Source organism: Pecten maximus, chromosome 8 (assembly GCF_902652985.1).
Source record: "Pecten maximus chromosome 8, xPecMax1.1, whole genome shotgun sequence".
In the NCBI taxonomy this organism is placed as follows: domain Eukaryota; kingdom Metazoa; phylum Mollusca; class Bivalvia; order Pectinida; family Pectinidae; genus Pecten; species Pecten maximus.
The window spans coordinates 28984523-29000764 of NC_047022.1; the positions used below are offsets into that span (position 1 = coordinate 28984523).

At 38.1% G+C, this 16242-nt stretch overlaps 1 protein-coding gene across 1 annotated transcript; it reads left to right on the forward strand.

The window, feature by feature from the left end:
* Positions 1-421: 421 nt before the first annotated feature.
* LOC117333760 (potassium voltage-gated channel subfamily C member 3-like) lies at positions 422-9066 on the forward strand. The gene is made up of 2 exons (XM_033893180.1): positions 422-941; positions 7811-9066. Exons 1-2 carry the CDS (start codon positions 468-470, stop codon positions 8813-8815), a joined length of 1479 nt encoding a protein of 492 aa, XP_033749071.1. The 5' UTR covers positions 422-467; the 3' UTR covers positions 8816-9066.
* Positions 9067-16242: the final 7176 nt, after the last annotated feature.

Sequence of the window (16242 nt, forward strand, 5' to 3'; positions counted from 1 at the left end):
ATACATACATATACCTTATAGATTACGGAATGATACCCAAGAACACATTATTGTCCACGGGTTCTAATAGGATTATATTGATTTATTGTAGTTCTACCTTCTCGCGTGACAGCAATGTGGAGATGATTCCTATTCTATGTCCGATTAATATAGATTTAATGTATTTGAAGCTACACCCGGGAGAGTTGAGGTGTTTATATTAATGCATATAGGCATACTGATATACAAAAATTGTCTATCAAACGGGATTTATCCCCAGTCATCACTGGCTATATTGTCGCTATGTCTATATCAATATTTAATTTCTATTGGAGTGAGCAGAAAGGTGATTATCATTTTAATGTCAACTGAATAAGATAGGGCGTCTGTATCCTGAGGGCAGAGTATATCGACCAAAGACACATTTCATACTCTTTGTATCCTATTGTACAACCCTTGTTGGAGAAACATTGTCTAATTGCGGCGAGATGGACGAGAAAATTAAATTTAACATTCGCGGAACTATGTTCGTTACACGGAAGTCAACGATTGAAAACCTAGTACCATCACGTTTATCTAGACTGACAACCGATTCCAATGAGTATGAGAAAAATACTGATGAATATTTCTATGACCGGAATCCTTCCTATTTCAACTGGATCTTAGATATTCATAGTTCAGGGGAAATACATGTGCCATCCTGGATGTGCCCCACCCGTGCATTACAAGAACTGGAATTCTGGGAAATATCTTGCAAGGTTCAGTCGTGTTGTTGGAAGACACTTTACGAGAACGACAATAGTATACTCAAGAATTTGATGGCAATGAACAGCGCTGAAGTAACGTCGAGTGGAAACAAGGTCTGGTCGGAGAAAAACTGTGGAATTCAAAAGGATATTACATCTGCAGTTGCCGTGCTCAGGGACGCTTACAACCACCCGTTCAGGTCAAGGGTTGGGAAGGTAATCCACTACATGTTGAAAGGCTGTGTCGTAAGCGTTTTATATTACAAGTCTTTATGTCATACGTATAGCTATATTTTTTGACGCATTTGTATATGTAATACTGTAGTACAAAGATGGAATGTTCTTTCTTGATAGAACTTTGAAAACCTATATATCCCGATTAAGTGGTGTCTAAGGCACATACAGATGATATGTCATTTTATGGGTATTTAATGGGTACATTACATCAGTGGTGTTTAAGGCACATACAGACGATATGTCATTTTATGGGTATTTAATGGGTACATTACATCAGTGGTGTCTAAGGCACATACAGATGATATGTCATTTATGGGTATTTAATGGGTACATTACATCAGTGGTGTCTAAGGCACATACAGACGATATGTCATTTATGGGTATTTAATGGGTACATTACATCAGTGGTGTCTAAGGCACATACAGACGATATGTCATTTTATGGGTATTTAATGGGTACATTACATCAGTGGTGTCTAAGGCACATACAGACGATATGTCATTTTATGGGTATTTAATGGGTACATTACATCAGTGGTGTCTAAGGCACATACAGACGATATGTCATTTTATGGGTATTTAATGGGTACATTACATCAGTGGTGTCTAAGGCACATACAGACGATATGTCATTTTATGGGTATTTAATGGGTACATTACATCAGTGGTGTCTAAGGCACATACAGACGATATGTCATTTTATGGGTATTTAATGGGTACATTACATCAGTGGTGTCTAAGGCACATACAGACGATATGTCATTTTATGGGTATTTAATGGGTACATTACATCAGTGGTGTCTGAGGCACATACAGACGATATGTCATTTTATGGGTATTTAACGGGTACATTACATCAGTGGTGTCTGAGGCACATACAGACGATATGTCATTTTATGGGTATTTAACGGGTACATTACATCAGTGGTGTCTAAGGCACATACAGACGATATGTCATTTTATGGGTATTTAACGGGTACATTACATCAGTGGTGTCTAAGGCACATACAGACGATATGTCATTTATGGGTATTTAATGGGTACATTACATCAGTGGTGTCTAAGGCACATACAGACGATATGTCATTTATGGGTATTTAATGGGTACATTACATCAGTGGTGTCTAAGGCACATACAGACGATATGTCATTTTATGGGTATTTAATGGGTACATTACATCAGTGGTGTCTAAGGCACATACAGACGATATGTCATTTATGGGTATTTAATGGGTACATTACATCAGTGGTGTCTAAGGCACATACAGACGATATGTCATTTTATGGGTATTTAATGGGTACATTACATCAGTGGTGTCTAAGGCACATACAGACGATATGTCATTTTATGGGTATTTAATGGGTACATCAGTGGTGTCTAAGGCACATACAGACGATATGTCATTTATGGGTATTTAATGGGTACATTACATCAGTGGTGTCTAAGGCACATACAGACGATATGTCATTTTATGGGTATTTAATGGGTACATTACATCAGTGGTGTCTAAGGCACATACAGACGATATGTCATTTATGGGTATTTAATGGGTACATTACATCAGTGGTGTCTAAGGCACATACAGACGATATGTCATTTATGGGTATTTAATGGGTACATTACATCAGTGGTGTCTAAGGCACATACAGACGATATGTCATTTTATGGGTATTTAATGGGTACATTACATCAGTGGTGTCTAAGGCACATACAGACGATATGTCATTTATGGGTATTTAACGGGTACATTACATCAGTGGTGTCTAAGGCACATACAGACGATATGTCATTTTATGGGTATTTAATGGGTACATTACATCAGTGGTGTCTAAGGCACATACAGACGATATGTCATTTTATGGGTATTTAACGGGTACATTACATCAGTGGTGTCTAAGGCACATACAGACGATATGTCATTTATGGGTATTTAATGGGTACATTACATCAGTGGTGTCTAAGGCACATACAGACGATATGTCATTTTATGGGTATTTAATGGGTACATTACATCAGTGGTGTCTAAGGCACATACAGACGATATGTCATTTTATGGGTATTTAATGGGTACATTACATCAGTGGTGTCTAAGGCACATACAGACGATATGTCATTTTATGGGTATTTAATGGGTACATTACATCAGTGGTGTCTAAGGCACATACAGACGATATGTCATTTTATGGGTATTTAATGGGTACATTACATCAGTGGTGTCTAAGGCACATACAGACGATATGTCATTTTATGGGTATTTAATGGGTACATTACATCAGTGGTGTCTAAGGCACATACAGACGATATGTCATTTTATGGGTATTTAATGGGTACATTACATCAGTGGTGTCTAAGGCACATACAGACGATATGTCATTTTATGGGTATTTAATGGGTACATTACATCAGTGGTGTCTAAGGCACATACAGACGATATGTCATTTTATGGGTATTTAATGGGTACATTACATCAGTGGTGTCTAAGGCACATACAGACGATATGTCATTTATGGGTATTTAATGGGTACATTACATCAGTGGTGTCTAAGGCACATACAGATGATATGTCATTTATGGGTATTTAACGGGTACATTACATCAGTGGTGTCTAAGGCACATACAGACGATATGTCATTTTATGGGTATTTAACGGGTACATTACATCAGTGGTGTCTAAGGCACATACAGACGATATGTCATTTTATGGGTATTTAATGGGTACATTACATCAGAAATCTCCATAACGTTGCTTATTCTGCTTTTTATAATTGATGTCGGCTTGATTTGGTTTCGCTTTAACTGTTTGTTTTGTTCGAGTCGTTTCTTTGAGCTAAATTGTACATGACATCTACATGTACACTGACATAGTTTTATACTGCAGATCCTGTTTTGACTCTCTCTCTCTCTCTAACTAGGTGTCCCAATGTCATTAGTATGAAGATAGGTGTCCCAATGTCATTAGTGTGAAGATAGGTGTCCCAATGTCGTTAGTATGAAGATAGGTGTCCCAATGTCATTAGTATGAAGATAGGTGTCCCAATGTCATTAGTATGAAGATAGGTGTCCCAATGTCATTAGTATGAAGATAGGTGTCCCAATGTCATTAGTATGAAGATAGGTGTCCCAATGTCGTTAGTATGAAGATAGGTGTCCCAATGTCATTAGTATGAAGATAGGTGTCCCAATGTCATTAGTATGAAGATAGGTGTCCCAATGTCGTTAGTATGAAGATAGGTGTCCCAATGTCATTAGTATGAAGATAGGTGTCCCAATGTCATTAGTATGAAGATAGGTGTCCCAATGTCATTAGTATGAAGATAGGTGTCCCAATGTCGTTAGTATGAAGATAGGTGTCCCAATGTCGTTAGTATGAAGATAGGTGTCCCAATGTCGTTAGTATGAAGATAGGTGTCCCAATGTCATTAGTATGAAGATAGGTGTCCCAATGTCGTTAGTATGAAGATAGGTGTCCCAATGTCATTAGTATGAAGATAGGTGTCCCAATGTCGTTAGTATGAAGATAGGTGTCCCAATGTCATTAGTATGAAGATAGGTGTCCCAATGTCGTTAGTATGAAGATAGGTGTCCCAATGTCGTTAGTATGAAGATAGGTGTCCCAATGTCGTTAGTATGAAGATAGGTGTCCCAATGTCATTAGTATGAAGATAGGTGTCCCAATGTCATTAGTATGAAGATAGGTGTCCCAATGTCATTAGTATGAAGATAGGTGTCCCAATGTCGTTAGTATGAAGATAGGTGTCCCAATGTCGTTAGTATGAAGATAGGTGTCCCAATGTCGTTAGTATGAAGATAGGTGTCCCAATGTCATTAGTATGAAGATAGGTGTCCCAATGTCGTTAGTATGAAGATAGGTGTCCCAATGTCATTAGTATGAAGATAGGTGTCCCAATGTCGTTAGTATGAAGATAGGTGTCCCAATGTCATTAGTATGAAGATAGGTGTCCCAATGTCGTTAGTATGAAGATAGGTGTCCCAATGTCGTTAGTATGAAGATAGGTGTCCCAATGTCGTTAGTATGAAGATAGGTGTCCCAATGTCATTAGTATGAAGATAGGTGTCCCAATGTCATTAGTATGAAGATAGGTGTCCCAATGTCATTAGTATGAAGATAGGTGTCCCAATGTCATTAGTATGAAGATAGGTGTCCCAATGTCATTAGTATGAAGATAGGTGTCCCAATGTCGTTAGTATGAAGATAGGTGTCCCAATGTCATTAGTATGAAGATAGGTGTCCCAATGTCGTTAGTATGAAGATAGGTGTCCCAATGTCGTTAGTATGAAGATAGGTGTCCCAATGTCGTTAGTATGAAGATAGGTGACCCAATGTCATTAGTATGAAGATAGGTGTCCCAATGTCATTAGTATGAAGATAGGTGTCCCAATGTCATTAGTATGAAGATAGGTGTCCCAATGTCATTAGTATGAAGATAGGTGTCCCAATGTCATTAGTATGAAGATAGGTGTCCCAATGTCATTAGTATGAAGATAGGTGTCCCAATGTCATTAGTATGAAGATAGGTGTCCCAATGTCGTTAGTATGAAGATAGGTGTCCCAATGTCGTTAGTATGAAGATAGGTGTCCCAATGTCGTTAGTATGAAGATAGGTGTCCCAATGTCGTTAGTATGAAGATAGGTGTCCCAATGTCGTTAGTATGAAGATAGGTGTCCCAATGTCGTTAGTATGAAGATAGGTGTCCCAATGTCGTTAGTATGAAGATAGGTGTCCCAATGTCGTTAGTATGAAGATAGGTGTCCCAATGTCGTTAGTATGAAGATAGGTGTCCCAATGTCGTTAGTATGAAGATAGGTGTCCCAATGTCATTAGTATGAAGATAGGTGTCCCAATGTCATTAGTATGAAGATAGGTGTCCCAATGTCATTAGTATGAAGATAGGTGTCCCAATGTCATTAGTATGAAGATAGGTGTCCCAATGTCATTAGTATGAAGATAGGTGTCCCAATGTCATTAGTATGAAGATAGGTGTCCCAATGTCGTTAGTATGAAGATAGGTGTCCCAATGTCGTTAGTATGAAGATAGGTGTCCCAATGTCATTAGTATGAAGATAGGTGTCCCAATGTCATTAGTATGAAGATAGGTGTCCCAATGTCATTAGTATGAAGATAGGTGTCCCAATGTCGTTAGTATGAAGATAGGTGTCCCAATGTCATTAGTATGAAGATAGGTGTCCCAATGTCATTAGTATGAAGATAGGTGTCCCAATGTCATTAGTATGAAGATAGGTGTCCCAATGTCATTAGTATGAAGATAGGTGTCCCAATGTCATTAGTATGAAGATAGGTGTCCCAATGTCATTAGTATGAAGATAGGTGTCCCAATGTCGTTAGTATGAAGATAGGTGTCCCAATGTCATTAGTATGAAGAACCCGTGGGTTTTACCCTCCTTGCTTGATTGTGTATCTGTGTTTCTTATTCTTTAATTCATCAAAACTGTTCTCACTGTCCTCTTTGCTACCCATAAGAGACAGCAGTGCTATTCATATGTCATTTGTCCACTACTTTGTCTGACATATATCAACAACACAAAGCATAGTCATGTCGTCAGCTGCTGAGGTTTGAAAAGTCTTATACCAGTAACCTAATGGCAAACGCTCCTTGTTAAAGATAATTCAAGGTGAAATACATTTTAATACATGTAGTTCTAATGCAAATTGGCATAGATTTGCTATCGCTTTTTGGACTCCGTCCAGGGTCCAGTTTCATCGACGTTCCTTAGTTATAAGGAGCTCCTTAAATAGACTTTCCCCTTAAATAGGGAAATTCCTTAGATTGAATAAAATTGCGTTTCATGAAGCTACCTTAATTTTAAATCCGTCCTCAAATCTAAGGAATCTCGTAAATATTTAAGGCCGTTTTCTCTCAGGCTCAAATCGCTATGGAGCTCCTGATTTCAGTTAAGGAATGTTGATGAAACGTATATTTAGGGAAATCTAAGCTAAGGATGTCCTTAAGGATTTTAAGTTAATGAAGTAGGAACGTTGATAAAACCATGCCCGGAAGAAACAAGATATACTATATATGCTGTCCTTCCGGCCTGTGAAAGTGTCTGAAAGAAGTTCATTTGGTCTTCTGGCGTATCATCAAGCCCGATAATGATGTTGGCTGTCTACACAAATCACCAAATGGAGACCAAATTCATATCAAGCAATAATATGTGCCTGTGTGCGATTCTGTGAATTGTTGTACATCATGTTAGTTAAATTACCAATATCTTATTCACCTCCTGAAAATACCGTTCCACATTTTCTTGGTTGGTCTTAGGTATGTTACCTCGTGTTCAGACTGACGGCTCCGAAATTAATTGAAACAACGTATACTTTGTCCCCTTTCCCTCTCAATTGCGAACGGTACAGAAGTCCTTCGCATTATTGACTCCTGTAGGATGTCTCCATACCAAATATTGGCCTTTTTGGATGTCCTTACTATAAAATAGTGTATCAGTGTTTACATTTTGTTTTTGAAAGACAAGTTTCTTATCAAAGGGATGTAATAGTAAAGAAACTGGCATCCTAGATACTCCAGAGCCTAAGATCACGTACTCTCTCTTCGTGAATAGAATGTATGTAATCGTAACCCCTAGTGTATCGGGAATACAAAATTGGTTATTGCTATTTATTTATCTATTTTTTTTTAATATTTGTATTCTGCCAGGTCAAATCCTGTCATATGTTTTCTGATATGAAATATAATATTGGTCACGACATTGTTAAACGTACGTTCAGAAATAAAACCAATATCCAATGTTATTTCTATTTCATATATATTTATCTCATCAAAATACTGTGAATGTCTATAATGTATGTTGCAGGTTTGCTTTGGCCTGGTACTGATGCTGACGTTGACCTCTATCTTTACGTACGCACTAAATGCTCAGAGTATAACAAGAGTTCGGCGGTCTGACGAAGAACTACGAGATATCTATGAGAATTTGAGATTTAGCTATTATGAAGGGGATTACCTGGACTCGGCTAATGGAATAAATGGTGGCGATGACACAAACCAAACCTATATAGATAGAATGTCACAATTAGATGACAAAGGCGACGTCAGCAGCCATGGAGAATGTGGCGAGAGGAGTAACTCGTTTTCTGTAAAAACAGAGATGTATGGAATGTCAAGAATGCACCCAGTTCTCTGGTATATTGAGGTTATTGTGAACAGTTTGCTGCTAATAGAGTTCATTCTGAGATTATGTCTATCGCCCAAGAAGTTTCGTTTTCTTACAAACCCTTTGAACGTGTGTGACATACTTTCCATTGTCGCATTTATCTTTGTAATATACTTTGATGAAGATCCTAGTTTCTTTACACATAAATACAGCAAGCCAATATTGATGTTGCTAGGAATCGTGTATACCGCCCGAGTGCTGCGTATATTGAGACTAGCATTTTACGTGGATGAGATGAAAATTTTGGTGTTTAGTCTCAAGTCCAGTTTTAGAATGTTATCATTCTTGTTTATTTGTTTTATGGTATTTTCTGTTTTGTTCGGTTTTCTCATGTACAGCTTCGAGTTATTCAGTCAGGACACTTTTGAAAATGTCTTTATATCTGTGTGGTGGGCGCTGGTTACCATGTCAACGGTGGGGTATGGAGACGAGTATCCGAAAACCCCGCAAGGCTATGTTCTCGGGTCTGTTACCACGATGTTCGGTATAGTACTGATCGCCATGCCCATAGCTATTCTATCCACCAACTTCAATGCATACTACTGCTGTTACAAACTCAAAGTCAAGGCGTTATCGTGCACAATGAAGCCGTGGGACAAACAGCTGGAACACAAGGCAAACCGAAATATCAGCGATACACGTTAGTCTCGGTACAACATTCGAAATAATTTCCATAACATTGACATATGATACCTTAAAATTCGTAGTTTTCTACAGCGTTACTGATGAGTAGAAACCGCATAATGTTTGTTGTACGATCCTTGTGGCGTTTGTCAGTCAGGCTACCTGTAAGTTTATACAGATGTTACATTTGATTAGGGATTGAAGTCCACTTTTGTCGATTTAACGGGGTGATGAACTGAGCTGGTCATAATATAAATCCAACAGTAACAGATTCTCTGCAATTTATTGCTTGTCATTTAATTATCATTGTCATAGGTCGTGATACAAAACATGTTTCTTGATACAGCTAGTGTTTTACACAGATCTATTTCGTCAGATGTGATAGGCAATTTGAGATGTTTTCACACGGGAGGGAAATGTTGATTTAGCCAGATCCACGGGGAAATGAAACGGGTGAAGTTAAGTAGCTGCGTGGGGTCAAACTTGAGTAGAAAATGAAATATTTTCGTTTGACAAGCAAAGTGTTAATGTTAACACACATGTATAGTATCTATTGTGGACTGTTCTCAGAATACTAACCTCACTCATACACTCTTCAGTATTCGACTTAATGAAATAATGATTAACATAAACAGCAAATGCAGAAACTACACATGATGGTTTGATAATATCTCATCCTAATGTTTAGGTATATGACCGTCCAAAGGTTAAGCAAATCACCGAAACCTGTCGGTTTTCAGGAATCAGCCATCTACGGTTCTGTTTTTAACATGGCGTGACAAAGGTCGTTCTTTGATACGTTGTGTTGATGTTGTCGCGTCTACCTGATAGTTTCCAAGATCATCACAATTATCAAGTACATCCGGTCTCCGATGTTACATAAAATATACTTTATTCCTCAAGCCATTCTTTTAACATTGATATGAATTATTGATTGATGTAAATAATTACTCGTTGTCCTTGGAGATATGGTCCTTGGCGATATGGTCCTTGGAGAGATGGTCCTTGGATATATGGTCCTTGGATATGTATGGTCCTTAGAGAGATGGTCCTTGGAGAGATGGTCCTTGGAGAGATGGTCCTTGGAGATATGATCCTTGGAGAGAAGGTCCTTGGAGATATGGTCCTTGGAGAGATGGTCCTTGGAGAGATGGTCCTTGGAGATATGGTCCTTGGAGATCGAGATGGTCCTTGAATATATGGTCCTTAGAGATATGGTCCTTGGAGAGATGGTCCTTGGAGATATGGTCCTTGGAGATATGGTCCTTGGAGATATGGCCTTAGAGATATGGTCCTTGGAGATATGGTCCTTGGAGATATGGTCCTTGGAGATATGGCCTTGGAGATATGGTCCTTGGAGATATGGTCCTTGGAGATATGGCCTTGGAGATATGGTCCTTGGAGATATGGTCCTTGGAGATATGGCCTTGGAGATATGGTCCTTAGAGATATGGTCCTTGGAGATATGGTCTTTGGAGATATGGTCCTTGGAGATATGGCCTTGGAGATATGGTCCTTGGAGATATGGTCCTTAGAGAGATGGTCCTTGGCGATATGGTCCTTGGAGATATGGTCCTTGGCGATATGGTCCTTGGAGATATGGTCCTTGGAGATCGAGATGGTCCTTGGATATATGGTCCTTTGAGATATGGTCCTTTGAGATATGGTCCTTGGAGATATGGTCCTTGGAGATATGGTCCTTGGCGATATGGTCCTTGGAGATATGGTCCTTGGAGATATGGTCCTTAGAGATATGGTCCTTGGCGATATGGTCCTTGGAGATATGGTCCTTGGAGATATGGCCTTGGAGATATGGTCCTTGGAGATATGGTCCTTGGAGATATGGTCCTTGGAGATATGGCCTTGGCGATATGGTCCTTGGAGATATGGTCCTTGGAGATATGGTCCTTAGAGATATGGTCCTTGGAGATATGGTCCTTGGAGATATGGCCTTGGAGATATGGTCCTGGGAGATATGGTCCTTGGAGAGATGGTCCTTGGAGATATGGTCCTTGGAGATATGGTCCTTGGAGAGATGGTCCTTGGAGATATGGCTCATATGGCCATCGGACTGTCATCTTGGTATAAATAGGATATCGATAAGGGTGACAAATCATTTGTAATTTTCATCCAAGAACCAGCTATAAATATCCATAACTGAAAAGATTGTAAGCCTGAAATACATACTACAGGTATTGTGATGTTGTATGGTATCCATCACTGTAAATAGATAACTGAACGCTATAATATCTCATTTTGTAATCAATATGTATATGCAATAACACATGTAATTATAACTTTTTATATGATATGAAAACGACTTGTATTATAAAAATAATAAATTGGTACGTGCATATTACATACATGTATCATTGATTTTAATTACCCAGAAAATGAACGGGTAAATACTTTTACAGTAAAGAGTTCCTCACTCTTCACTCGTCCGTGAAATGTCACAGCCTTGTAACCATTTTATAACCGCTCTATACCAGAGTTTGTTTGTTTGTTTTGTTTGTTTTTGTTTAACGTCCTATTAACAGTCATGGTCATTTAAGGACGTGCCAGGTTTTGGAGGTGGAGGAAAGCCGGAGTACCCGGAGAAAAACCACCGGCCTACGGTCAGTACCTGGCAACTGCCCCACGTAGGTTTCGAACTCGCAACCCAGAGGTGGAGGGCTAGTGTTAAAGTGTCGGGACACCTTAACCACTCGGCCACCGCGGCCCCTATACCAGAGTGTATTGGGATTTTGATTTTTCATATATTCATATATACATTGTATATACAATGAAATTGAGCACAAGCTTTTTCAACTTTTATCAAACCCTTTATAACATTTAACTACCTTATATCCAATGCCATGAGAAAAATATAAATTACGGCTATGATTACTAGGGCAATGGTTCTATTTCAAATATATATGAAAAAAGAAAGGTATATAACCACATCCGGAATCAACATCTTGTTTTGCAACTGACCAGTCCTCGATATATATACAGAAATGGAACCGCAGAACTTTGTTCTTTGTATTGAAATATTGATTATAAGACTCGTAATATCGTCCTCTTTTACATCATATTTCAATTCCAGCAAATACAATAACTGTTTTTTTCATTTATCGTTTGTTTTCACTTTTTATCTCTCCTGTAGTGGTGATTGATGATAAGTAATTATGAATCATATACAGATGTATAGCAGCGCAAAGTATTGTCAACAATGTAAACAAAATGTCATAAGTATGTCTCTCATTGCTATATGATGTGGAATCGTAAAATCAGTGCTTGGTAAACACAGCAGTAATTGATAACTGGGAAGTTATTCGACAGATTTTAAGCATCAGTGATCGAACAAAATAGTTGCTAGGAATTACCAGCCCCCACTCCGGAGGCTGGTTAGTAAAGGAAGACTGGAGGTGTGTCGTAAGTCCAAAGGGTGCAAAGATGGGCAAATATCTGGCTTTGTTGATTTGTAATGATCAAACTTATACATGTACATATGAAATCTGAATAAACTTTTTGAATTTCATTGAATTGAGTCATGACATTTAGTTTCTATTCCAGGGCTACAGGATCCCTCAATTGTCATCGAGTATTTTGGTTTATCATACCCCCACCCCCACCCCCACCCCCTAAGTTACACTTGCTTGACGTATATGTCGATGATTTAAAGCCTCTATGTTTCCGTTACATATAAAGATAAAACTACAAAAATCTGTTCAATGATAGAATATATACCTTAATGATAACATCATGTGAGAACCAATACCGTAGTTCTTCATAATAGCAATTAAAAACGGGAAACAACCCACTGATTACGGAGAATCTCTGATGCGGTGATCCACTTTCTATACTATAGTCAGTCGACCAAGCTGCCGCGAAGACAAAGGTATAAGCTAGGGTTGTGTAAAAGCACAGCATCTACGACTTACAGAGTCAACGTGAATCGTTGGACAAAAAATTAAGATAAATTAAACGTGAAAAAAACACCAGTGAATTTTCTCGGCATTGGATGTCATCCGTGAATCTAACTCGGCGCGCGCAGAGTTGATTCACGTGCATTTTGAGATGAATTGTAGGCGTAATTGAGCAGATTTGGAGGGAATTACATTAAGATAATTCCATAAGGGATTATGAAGTTTAAACTTCCTCAATTAAGTTGTATATTATCTATAAACAAAAGCATAAAGAGGCTGTAATATACACTGTATATAATCTGTTCCTTTTCCATAAAATAGGACCGCCTTGTTTAACTGATATGGTGGTCAGATGACACAGTCGTAATAAAACTGGCCCCCCCCCCCCCCCGGAAACTATACGGTTCCTCACACAGTAGGACCCCTCACGCGCTTCCATTAGTCTTGACCTTTCATGTCAATAAATAAATAAGTTATCATTCTGGAACAATCGTGATTAATAGAACTTGGTATCCATCGTTTCGCAATTGATGTAAAATAAATAAGTGGTGACGTAGTTCCAACATTTCATTGCACTCTTTATGGTCTGGCCTGTGTGATTATGTTATCTAGGTTAGATATTCCTCACCTTAAACTTAGGAATTCCATTAAAGTGATTATATCTGAAATCACAACTGAATAATTTGGCCAAAGAATTCTGCCCCTAGCATTAGCATTATCCCTTCCTTTTTATAAACTCCTGTTCGGGTTTTGAATTCTTAGTTGACATAAATGTACAAATATAGAATTATCTTATTAGTGTTTGCTAAATAGTTTTCTATGTCTCTATTGTGATATGTTATCAAGACATATATACAATGTATACAAGTGTATATACAGCTCTTACGCTTTCCTGATAATTTTATGCCGTTCCGGTGTGCTGAGAGATGCAAACATCTTTCCATTCTCTAGCTTTCTTTCGTGTTGACCTGCTTAACTATTCAATTAATTTACCCATTGTATATCATTTCTCTCATATCTCGCCATGTTGGATAGAGTTTGCCCATGTAAGATAGCTATGTAAGATAAATCTATCTTACATAGCATTTCACGCGCGCGGATTAATCTGCGTTCAAGGGGGACAACTCTCACAACGTCGTCTGCTTGTGTTCACATCCGACAGTCCTTATCGTCGGTGTCGGTTTTGAAACGTTGGACTTAACTATAAAAATACATACATTCTTAGATAAATATATATCATATCAGCAGTAAATCAATAGGGCTACACGGTTAACGATTAGACATTTCATTTGAGCGAACATATAACTCCGTTACTGTAACAAACAGTTAGACTACGCCTAACGTTACAGGCCTGTTGTAACAGTTACAGTACAATACAGACTTGCCTACCCGACAGATTTGTCATTTGTCATTAAAAACATGTAAACACACACAATCACCTGGCAATGACAGGAAGTAAAATAAAAGCCATACATAAAAAAATATAAAAAAGAAAATGTCAAACGTCACAACCTATGAAATGGTTCCGTTTGCGTCAGCAGGGGGCCCTGGAATTTGTTTACTCTACTGTACGGTACTGTCAGTAACTGTTAGGCCTACTCAGTAACCTGTGTATTTGGAAGTTGGGAATTGGCTCTTAAATGAATGAACATTCGGTAAAAATGACACCCATCGATGTTCATATAAAAATATTTATTTCAATTGTAACTCAGAGTCTACATGTATATTTGTGTAGAGTAACCATGAAAACTAACTGCCATCCTAGCCTTTCAATATGATCATCGTTAGCCTATCGACTGACCTACCTTCGTCATTCCATCAAGACAACCGGTTAAACACATATAATCCTATGTCACAGAAAAGATCGAATACTCGTATAGAGTCACTGTTCGCTGGTTCACACACGAAGTTGCCAAAATCATCCTAGCCTTTCAATATGATCATCGTTAGCCTATCGACTGACCTACCTTCGTCATTCCATCAAGACAACCGGTTAAACACATATAATCCTATGTCACAGAAAAGATCGAATACTCGTATAGAGTCACTGTTCGCTGGTTCACACACGAAGTTGCCAAAATCACAGTGAATTTAAAATTACCAGCCACGAAACATCGCCGCGTCATGGCGATCGAGATCGACATCACTCTCATTGAACTATGAATGGAATTCCAATGACAGTCGTGACGTCATGCAGTGACGTAGTATTTTATAAACAAAAATTTGACTTGACATTTAAAAGTACAGTGTGTTCTGTGAAATGATTAAATATGTCGAGGTGCAAATCAAATTATATGTGAAGTTGGGAAACTCATTTCAGCGTTGGCTTTCAGTATTGTTGATAGAACTTCTTTTTCTCGGATGTTGACAATTTGATCATGGCCACGTACAAGTCGGTCAAGTTACGGTAATTTTTATCGGCGAATTGTTCATTCGTTCATCACTTAACCACAAAATGAATGAAATTTGTGTGCAAACACTGTTTGCCAAAAATAGGGTATGATCTTTCAGAATATCACAAGTATATTTAGTAAAAACGTCAAATAAAGAAATTAAAAAATTGAAGAAAATGGATGGCTGAGGGACACTTTCGCCAGAAATTCGGTAAGCCTCGGGTTTCACCACATTTTGTGACCCCTCGGGTGGAATGTCCCTATCCTACATATACACATATGAAAGAGTCTTATAATCATACATGCCATATTTTTGGAGACCATGCAATAAGGTAGATTGATGAAAATTTTAAGGGATTAAATTAGGCGTAAAATAAGGGAGATTTGCTCGCGATATGAATATTGACATTTTTTTTACTCTGTTTAAAAAACAATAAATTAATTTTAAAATGGAAAAGAGTAGTTTCATTGATTGCCAATATCACATAAAAACAGCAAAAAATACATATAAAAAAACAGTGCTTAGGACGGTCGGATCTTGACCTTTCGTATGTACATCAAGTTTAAATTTGGTAGGGGTCTCACAGCAATGGCTCAGTTGACCCATGACGTAAGAACCACATTGGAGTGGAGGTAGATATAGATATTGCATATGGAAGGATCCTTAAAAGGCGACTGTTTCATCTTGCTAGGAGTCCTTAGGACGATGGATCTTGGATTTTACAACAAACATAGAGCATAGGACTATAAAGCGCCGTATACATTACAATACACAGTAATAAAATAAAAGTGTCCATATGCAAATCTTCACGAGTTGTCGAAATGTTAGTACGTGTTCGCCAAACAATGGTACTGTGCTTTATTTTTTTTGTATTTAGTTCGTCAATTTTAGTGGGATACGGATTGGCAGGTACGGATGAGTTAACTATCACTCAATGAAATGAACCCGTTCCCGCCACACTAAGATTTTTGCCATTACATTAATTTTAAATACTGTACAGTACTCTTTGAACATTTATTAAGGGAAAGGCCAATACCCCCTGATTTAATTCAATAAAATCTTTGTGAAATGAAAAAAAAACCATTAACCCATCGAACGGTGTGTGTGGTGTTTTCATGTCTTTTTAAATGCTATAAAACACCC